This window comes from Carassius gibelio, chromosome A21, assembly GCF_023724105.1.
Source record: "Carassius gibelio isolate Cgi1373 ecotype wild population from Czech Republic chromosome A21, carGib1.2-hapl.c, whole genome shotgun sequence".
Taxonomy (NCBI): domain Eukaryota; kingdom Metazoa; phylum Chordata; class Actinopteri; order Cypriniformes; family Cyprinidae; genus Carassius; species Carassius gibelio.
In genome coordinates this window covers 16645998-16655748 of record NC_068391.1, presented here as the reverse complement: position 1 = coordinate 16655748, position 9751 = coordinate 16645998, and the positions used below count along the sequence as shown (strand labels likewise).

The following is a 9751-nucleotide window of genomic DNA, read 5'->3' as shown; positions in this document are numbered from 1 at the left end:
AACATGTTTGGTTCAAACAACAGATCTCCAACAAGGAATAACACAATGTTTTTTGTGGGTTTCGTCATTGTATGGGAAATGCACCCTAGATCTGTGTTGTTGTTTTTTCGTAAACTATATATGACAGAAAATATCAAAAAGAAATATCAAACAGTCTCAACACCTCAACTTATCATCTAGAGTAAGAATCCTAACAGCCAATATCACCAATTCCCCATTTCAGCATTAATATTCATTGAGGAAAATATTCCATTAGCAATAATCATGCACTTCCCCAGGCTTGCTTGCAGAAAACTCATCAGGAAAATAACTGTGACTCAGTGTCGGTAGTCTGTCAGATAAAGAAGGAATGACAGGAAAAGAGGGAATGACTCAATAGATTCAACAAGTATGGCTTGTAACATCTCGGCTGCATGTCTGTCTCTCTATACATGTATATGCTCACTCTTTGAGCCCTCTTCTCTTTTCCAGACTGCCTCTCTCTGTTCTGTCACTTTTGCTGTGCCTCTCTGTCCGTCCCTCAGCATTTGGAGTCCCCAGTGACAGTGGTTGCTGGGGGAGAGATGGCAGCATTGATGCATATTTGATGAGCGGGTGCCAAGGCCTTGCCGGAGAGCAAGGCACGAGGGGACGGTGTTGCTATCTGTGTCTGCATCTCAGGTTTCTGAGTCACATTCGCAGAGACTCCTTCTTCCATTGTGGGCCTTTATTGTCTGTGTCTGGGGTTTCAGTACCAATTAGAGTGATAGATATGTGGTATTTATACAAGCCAAACCAGAGCAGCTTGCATGCACTACCAACAAAACCTCTGCAACACACAACCCACTTTAAAGAGGTGCTGATCAAATAGTCAAGTTCCAATAATGAAGTTCCCAAGTTAGCAGCATCACTGTGTGTAGTGTAATGTGATGTATTCACTGAACCAAGACTTTTTATCTATTGGAACCATTTCGTTTTTCTTTCTAACCACAGTTTTTCTTTAATTCGTTCGTTCATTCATTCATTCATTCATTCATTCATTCATTCATTCATGCAAAAGATGGTGGTTCCAGAATTTCATTTGTCAGAATGAGGTCTTTGATTGACTCTTATTTGTTTGTTTTTTATCAATATTTAATTGTACATGGGTTCTTTTCATCCCATCCTGTTTATGCTCTATTTGAGAATCCATATTGCGGTGCATACCACAAAGTAAATGAACAATAATTAATTAATGTACCAAATTGTTAAGGCTGGCCACAAAAGTCACTTACTTCACTCAACAAAATGCACAAAACGTGCATTTAAGAATGACATTTTCTCAGTTTGTGTGACAAACGATACAAAATGATATAAATTAGTAAATCATTATAAATATGATCAAATGTATAGCTAAAAAAATTTACAATGGCATTTATAAAAAGTTGGCAATTATAAATCACGAGTAGGCTATTTTTTATTTATATTTAAACTATTGTTTATAAGAATCATATCAATTAATAGATACGGTGATATTCAAATGAAAAGCATGTGCACAATAAAGATCACACTGTTCAATAGGCCTACAACCAATCTAGCGCAACCTGTCAAAATCACAGCACCAATGAAAACACACCATAAGAGTCTAAGCTCTAAAGTCACGCCTTCTCTGGTCAAGAGCACATGATGGGGGATGAAACTCCAGAGGCGTGTTCACATGGCAATTTTACCAATTACATTTAAGGGTACTGCAATAGTAGTAGGGCGGGACTTGTACCTATCTGGGCGGGGCTAAAGAAGACCGCGTTATATGTTAGTTGCCTGCGTAAATTCCTACTGTATCATAGACATTGACAGCTCGCACCTGGCTACAGCTCAGCCAGAAAGGAAGACTCCTCAGGCATAGCTTTTCACTTTTACCATCCAGATTATCCTGGTTCTTCGAGGTAGACACTGCTTGGGCCAAAACGGAGGTAAACGAGGAAGACGACAAACGACCTTCTCTCACCTCCGCCATAATGATGTCCATGAATAGCAAACAACCGTTTAGTATGCATCCGATTTTGCACGAACCTAAATACACACCTCTACATTCCAGTTCTGAGGCTATCCGACGAGCATGTTTACCCACGCCCTCGGTAAGTTTAATAACAAGGCTATTTCATCTGTGTTTCTGGTTTGCGATTCATTATCACAGCAATCATTTGCATTGAAATCGTAATGTTTAAAACTTTTTCTCTGCGTGAAAAAAGAGAGAAGTGCATCGGGGTTTTTTTATGTAAAGGCAGTCTATTTAATAATCTGTCCCCCAAATAACTCTTGCACTTATGCATTTATTTTACATAATAAAAAATTGACATTTTACAACACAGAAGCAGCACTTTATTTCGAAATTATTTGCATAGCCTGGCCATTTTAATGCCGCTTTAGATGGTTTGCAAAAAGTGTCTCAATTTGATTCTATAAAACTTTATAACACGGTAAAAACTAAATGCAGGCTGCGTGATTTATTTATAGCCTATATTTTCTTTAAAATGATTTGGCAACTTAAAACTGGTTTGCTGGAATTTGGCATTGATACTTACACTTGCTCTCTGTCACATAGCTGCAGGGTAACATCTTTGCTGGCTTTGACGAGACCCTGCTCCAGAGAGCCGAGGCGCTGGCGGCAGTGGACATCGTCGCTCAAAAGAGTCACCCGTTCAAGCCAGATGCCACCTACCACACCATGACAAGCATGACAGGCATGACCTGCACGCCCACGTCCTCTTCTGGGCACCTTCATCACCCGTCTGTGCTGACTTCTCATCACCATCATCCCCACCACCAGCCGACGCAGGGCCTGGAGGGCGACCTGCTCGACCACCTCACCCCCGGCATCACTATCGGAGGCATGTCGGGATCCGACGTTTGCTCCACCGCTTCTCATCCGCATTCACACATGTCAGCAATTAATCACATGCAGCATCACCACCCGCAAAGTATGAACATGCACCACCACGGCCTGGGCTCGCACACCTCTATGGGTGGCGGTGGAGACTCTGAGCCTGATCCACGGGAGCTGGAATCTTTCGCCGAGCGCTTCAAGCAGAGGCGGATCAAACTCGGAGTCACGCAGGCCGACGTGGGCTCGGCGTTAGCCAATCTTAAAATCCCCGGGGTCGGCTGCCTAAGCCAGAGTACTATCTGTCGGTTTGAGTCCCTCACTTTGTCCCATAATAACATGGTAGCCCTCAAGCCTATTCTGGAAGCATGGTTAGAGGAAGCAGAACGGGCTCAGAGAGAGAAAATGGCCAAGCCGGAGATTTTTAACGGCGGGGACAAAAAGAGAAAACGCACTTCCATCGCTGCTCCAGAGAAGCGCTCGCTGGAGGCTTACTTTGCCGTCCAGCCCAGACCCTCGTCGGAGAAAATCGCTGCCATTGCCGAGAAACTGGACCTGAAAAAAAACGTGGTCCGCGTGTGGTTTTGTAATCAAAGGCAAAAGCAGAAACGAATGAAGTTTTCTGCAACGCACTAGTCCAGAATAAGGCATTTAAATAAACTTAACCATGAACAGAGCCGACAAAACTCCTCGAAGCTGAGACGAAACTCTTCCCACACAGGAATGGGAGCTGGGCGGCAACATCCCAGAGACAGAAAGTGTACCAAAAGTTTGTCATGACAATATGTCAAGAACAACACGCTCTGGAAGACGGAGGACGAGAGGAAAATCAACACCACCGAAGCGTTGCAATTATTTTACAAATGGAGAATTGAATAATGATTCTCTTAACTCAAAACAACTCTTTTATATTCATCTGTACATATATGTGAATACACTGCACCCGTTTGTGTGAAGAACGCACCAAAATTCTTTTTTAAGGATGAAAAGAAAGAAAGAGAAAAACACTGTTGTGCAAAAGATGCCCCATTCGAGAATCTTTAGTGTTGTTTTATATGCGCCAGAAGAAAATCATGAAGGTTCTGCTGTGATCCATTGCATGGTTTACAAGCATTAAGTGTTCATTTATTGGTTGAAATTTCCATTCATTTTGATGTAGGCTATTGCAATAAGAGAGAACACGCACAGGCGAACGCACGTTCACACGGGCAGACTTAATGTACTTTTCTGTGTCTACCTCATGATTCCTGACGTCTTGACACATTCATGGTCATTTTGGAAATAAGGCATAAAACTAGAATTTTCATTTCACTTTTTTGTCACATTTTGGGTAAAATAGATAGAAAACACCAAGCCTTGTGTGTTGCAACTAATTTCACTCCAACGATGCTTTGACAATCAAATTATTTAAGATTTATTTTGTGACTAGCCCCTTCTACTGTACGTCTTCACTTAATTTATTATTATTATTATTACTATTATTACTGCTACACTAAGTTTGTAGATGGGAGCATTTCATAACATATTCAGAGATTCATTGCACTTTGTAGATATGATTCCGATTCCTTATTTGTTTGGACTATTTATATTTCTACTTTATTGATTTTGTTGTTTATTTATTTGAGCTTATTTATTTTGAATACCACACATGTTTCATTTGTGAAAGTGTGCTTAACTGTGTCTGTGTCTGTGTAAGCGACAGAATTTTTAATAAACCATGCACGTCTTACCTCAGTTACTGCAGTGTGTGTTATGTCCCTGGACTTGAATTATTATTCTGAGTTTTTATGTATTTTGATTAATAACACTAATTATTACATCGTTCTTTAAATAAGATAAATGCGTATTATATATTTTCAGGCTTATTGTAAACCAAACATTGTCATGAGGATTATGATTACTAACGAACTTAATTTTAGTAACTTGCATGTAGTTTATTTAAATAAACGCTAGTTTCCTATAGCTCGTCCATGATGTTAAGCCCTGCTTGAACAAATAATAAAATACCCTTAAGATCCAGTTTTACAAGCACGATTAAATACATCATTTATGAATGAGGAAACTCTGAATGCTATTAATGTTTCTGGTTTAGATCTATGTTACGCAATTTGTTGGACATAACAGGAAGATAAGTTCACTTCAAGGAGTTGTAAAGTCCTGGCTCTCTGGCGTTCAGCAGGTGGTTTTGAGTCCGTAAAACTCGTTATTTATGAATAATAAATATGTGTTATGGTACTATTGATTTTGCAAGTGTTTGTTAAGAGGAAGCAATCCTATTGCTGAACGGATAGTTCATGTTGTACAACAACGGTTCTCATTGTTTCCCCCTTGGACGTTAGTAAACTCAATTATCTTCAAATAAACTGGAATGTAATTTCTACTAAAAGCTTTAAAAAGTCGGTTCGAATCAGTTTCAAACAAAGAATAGACCTTTTTTTTTTGTAAAACATTTGTTAAAATGATTATTTCATTTGTAAAACAAAATGATTCTAACAAAACTATACCACAAAAAAAACTAAAATAGATTATAGGCCTACATTTCTGAAAATATATATGAAGATTTTACCAGTAGCTATATATTAAATAATTAATCAATAGCGTATATAATAAGACGCTTACGCAAAAAATAATTAGTCACATAAAATCACAGGAAACAGCGCTACTGTGTTCGTTCCTACGACAGTGTGTGCGTCAATAGTTTGATCTGAATTATGCACAGACATAGCTACTGGTGGTCACCGTTTGTTTTTGTTTATCCGGCTAAATTTAACAGGAAAGAGACATGTTACGCAAATCAGATTCGCCCCGCCCCAAGTCGTCAAAGGTTAAAGGCAGTGGAAAACTTATTTGAAAGACTTATTTAAAAACGCATTTAAAACGATCGATTGTTTGTTTTATTATTATATAATACAATAAGAGCGACTGCTACAATATCGCGATATTCAGTGAGTTTTTATCATCTTAAATCATTGTTAATTCACAGTTAAAGGAAAGCACATTGGTTACAATTGTTTCTCGCATTTGGAAACATTAATTTCTTGAAATGTGCGAGACAAATCTGGTTGGATTATATGGTGTTCAAATGTGCCCAAAATCAAAGATTTGCATAGCTCTCACCAAATCATGTACATAATTAATCAGCCGTGGAAACCATGAAACATATAGGCTACACGTCAAATGTGAAATAGTAATACTTTTAATGCGGCACTGGTTACTTTATTTAGTAAAATGCAACTGGAGTGAAATATATGTGTAAATGCATATAATTCCGCTCTTAGATTTACATTCCTCCCCATGGTTCCTTACAGTCTTGGGTTTTCCATGAAGCGGAAAACGCATTTTCATAAACAGACCTTGGCCAAGCGCTGCGTATAAAATTTTAATGAAGCCAGAGAGTCTTGAGTGCAGCTCGACTGAGGGCCTTGGAGAATCAGCTCTCTGGTACATCACCATGGCTCCCTCTTTCCTCACAAACATTGCAGTAACAAGGCTCGTTCGACCGGCTCAGTCCAGCTCGTTGACAGAAGTAGGCTAGTCGCGAGCGTTAGCAGAAAAAAAAAGAATTGCTGAAGTAACGTTTCATATATTACTTTAAGACCCTGTCTTGTGGCCCAACTGTGAGCGCGGTCAGCGAGTAAATAAACTTCCTTCTGTGTTTCCATCGTTGCGCGCTCCCCATGTTTTTAATCCGCGTGCGCGCGCTTGACTATCAGATCACACCTCCGGCACTGGAAGCTCTAAATCAGTATAATGCAATATTTATCAAGCGCGTTAATATATTATCCCAACACAGCGTTCAAGATATCAGAGTTCTCACGTTGAGAGAAGCACAGCTTACTAAAGCGCCTAACGTGTAGTCTGGGTCTGAGTTTATGATCGCAATTTGTTGTGGATTTTGCTCTTATGAAAATAAGCAATGCGTAAAACTGAAAGTGAAAATGAAGGTGCCAAGGAACTCAAATTCATCCTGACAAGGTGAACAAGGTGACAAGGGAATCTTTGTTACAATTGCTGTCTTTGCTAGAATAGCAGCGGATTCAAATTAATAAATATATGACTGTAGAATTTGATCTCTTAAGAGCATGCCATAGGGCAGACTGGAATAATGCATATTCAACAAGTATTAACACATGGGTGTTGTAATTAAGAAACTTGTATACTTAATAAAGCATAATGAACGACTGAAGCAGATGGAGATTATCAAAAGAGACACCGTGAATCTGAATATTTGGCACCGAGACAAAATGACTGACAGGCCATCAAAGCAATCAAAGCGGAGTAACAAAAATATCTAACTCCCAATGTAATTGGGCTCTTGTCCAACTTGCCCAAGAATGCTGTCATTAGTGAAAATTAATTATCAATTTCATGCTATTTAGATTTTCTTCATTTAAAATATGTTGGTCATCCCATACATTATTTTTCATGGCAGTGTCATTTAATTAATTATGGATTTTAAATTTTTATACATAAAACATAATAATATTCTGCTTAAATTTGATTCTGGAATTTCTTATAAATACACTTTGTTATAGTTTTATTATAGGTGTAATATGCAACAGCAACAGCAACTATTGTAAAATGCTATCTTTTTAAATTCGTGCTGGATGTGTCAGATGCAGATCGTGAATGTAAAAGGTGTTTTTTTTTTTTTTTTTACTCAAAAACAATAAACACATTTAATAGGGGTATATTCATTCAAACCCCTTGGGATAGAGGGCGAAATGTGAGATTCTTGTAAATGTTTGATGGATTTTGATCAGTTAGAATAAGATTTATGAAATAGTGTTAAGAATGTCATGACCTTTGGGTGTAGGGACAAAGTATAACTCTTTATTCATCAGAAAAATATTTAGGATTTTTTTAAATCTTATGTTCTTCGCTCTGCTAAATAGCTTGTAATTCAAATATTCTATAACGGATCAATCCCCATGAATCTACTGTATATAAACCTAAACCCATGAGCCTTCATCTTGTTTGAATACGACGAATATGATGTTTCACAAGAATTTAAAAACAAAGGAAACATCAACACGTATAAGGCTAAATAAAATGATCCATCTAAGACAAGTGTATACATCCATATGTCTGCTTGGGAATAAACTAAATAACAAAACATAATCTAATAAAACATTCTTATAGGTTAAGATTTATGTCCTCATTGACCCATGATGGATATTGGAGAATTAATGAGAACATTCTAAAATCCGAACGCCAGCATTACGAGTGCTGAAGAGTTAAACCGTGGGAAGCATGATTTTTTAATGACAATATATGCTGCTCCTCCAAAGCTATCTCCGGTGCACGATGCTTCACCACAACAGAACGCGTGCTCATTCCGACACACAGTGGAACAGTTAGCAGAGAGAGAGAGAGAGAGAGAGAGAGAGAGAGAGAGAGAGAAAATAAAATAGATAGATATAGCTACTGTAACGTCGAAGTGCAATTCGGATATTACAACTCAGTTGCAAGTAATATTAATTAATTACAATTAATAAAACAAGATTCTTTCCTTAAAAGAAGAAAAATACAAAATATTGTTACTAACAGTTTATTCATTTAGTTATTTATTTGAGTAGTTTTCTTTACTGCTGCTGCTTTATTTCTTCAGGACCACGGACAGCTCTTCGTTCAAAGCTAATTCCACAAAGCAGTGTAGAAAATGTCTCAGTTATAACATTGTTCATTTTGTTCAGTGATAAAACAAACATCTCAAGGTAACCTTTCTCTGTTTTATACTTAGCCTAGGTAAATGCTTTCTAGTATTAAAACAAATGTCACGTGTAGTGTTCTTAATAAATATAAAAAAACAACAACAAAAAAAAGAAATATGAATATAACTACACAATTAGCAAATTAACAAAAAGAGGATTAACTAGAACAAGTAAGCATTATAATTTATTTTCTGATATACATGAACATGGATAAATAGGCCTAACTGCATTATAGCCTATTGTTAATAATCGAAGGTGACAACGAGAACGTCTAGAAAGTATACAACATTTATATTTTCAAGATAATGCTAGTATGTGTATTGATTTGAGTAGGCCTAATATTCAAAATTTAAAAAAAAAAACAAGGAGATCAATTATTAGATCCATGTGTCTGATGAAAAATTTCTCATTTGTAAATCAAAACAGATAAAATGAGTTTCTCACATTTAATTCAAAGAAATATGTTCAAAGTAATGCATATAAGCTTCTAATCATGTCCCATACATAATTTATCCTAAACTGACAAGATACTCTAGCACGGTCCGGTATACAAAATAAAATCCAGTTTGTAGCCGGACACCAGTTAAAACATTCGTTTAGCTGAGGTACAAAATTAATGGAATGAAATACACTGACGGTGGATAATTTTGATGATGCACCCCAAGTACATGCTTGGAAATAAGTTCATCCAAGACACGAGTTTTTTTTTTTTTTTTTTTTTTTTTTTTTTTTTTTAATAGGGAAATAAAGAGTTAGATAAAAAATTGAAAAAATAGGCCTCCTATTTTTTTTTTGTAAGATTAAGGTTGCCATTTAACACACACAGACTTTGAATTAAGTATATAGATTCTTTCCACACACATATAAATGATCAGTCTTCATAGACAAGGAGTGAGTTTGAAATAGTCAGCGGCTGAGTATGCATGGACCACAATTCTCTGCCCTACATTTTTGCACTTCATGTCCGCCTGCTGCAGAACCCCGACTTGAAGTGCAACGTTTTTTTTGTATCGGCAATGAATAATGCAATGCAAGAAGGCCAACGAGTATACATTTAAATATCAATTTGCTTAACCAGTGTTTTCACCCTCCGCCAGCTCCACTCAGCCCAGTTATGGGGAGTTCGTGCTAATTAAGACTGAGGAAGGCAAACACCTTAACATGAGAAATATAATTAACGCAACCACGTTTGCTT

At 37.3% G+C, this 9751-nt stretch overlaps 1 protein-coding gene across 1 annotated transcript; it reads left to right on the top strand.

Annotated features, from left to right (window-relative positions):
* The first annotated feature begins 1818 nt into the window (after window positions 1–1818).
* LOC127942087 (brain-specific homeobox/POU domain protein 3-like) lies at window positions 1819–4576 on the top strand. The gene is made up of 2 exons (XM_052537639.1): window positions 1819–2096; window positions 2564–4576. Exons 1-2 carry the CDS (start codon window positions 1977–1979, stop codon window positions 3476–3478), a joined length of 1035 nt encoding a protein of 344 aa, XP_052393599.1. The 5' UTR covers window positions 1819–1976; the 3' UTR covers window positions 3479–4576.
* Window positions 4577–9751: the final 5175 nt, after the last annotated feature.

Excerpts from the sequence above, each read along its gene's own strand:
- LOC127942087 (XM_052537639.1), top strand. The coding sequence starts at position 1,977 with ATGATGTCCATGAATAGCAAACAACCGTTTAGTATGCATCCGATTTTG. Across the intron at positions 2,097-2,563 it reads CATGTTTACCCACGCCCTCG|CTGCAGGGTAACATCTTTGC; the intron begins GTAAGTTTAATA and ends TCTGTCACATAG.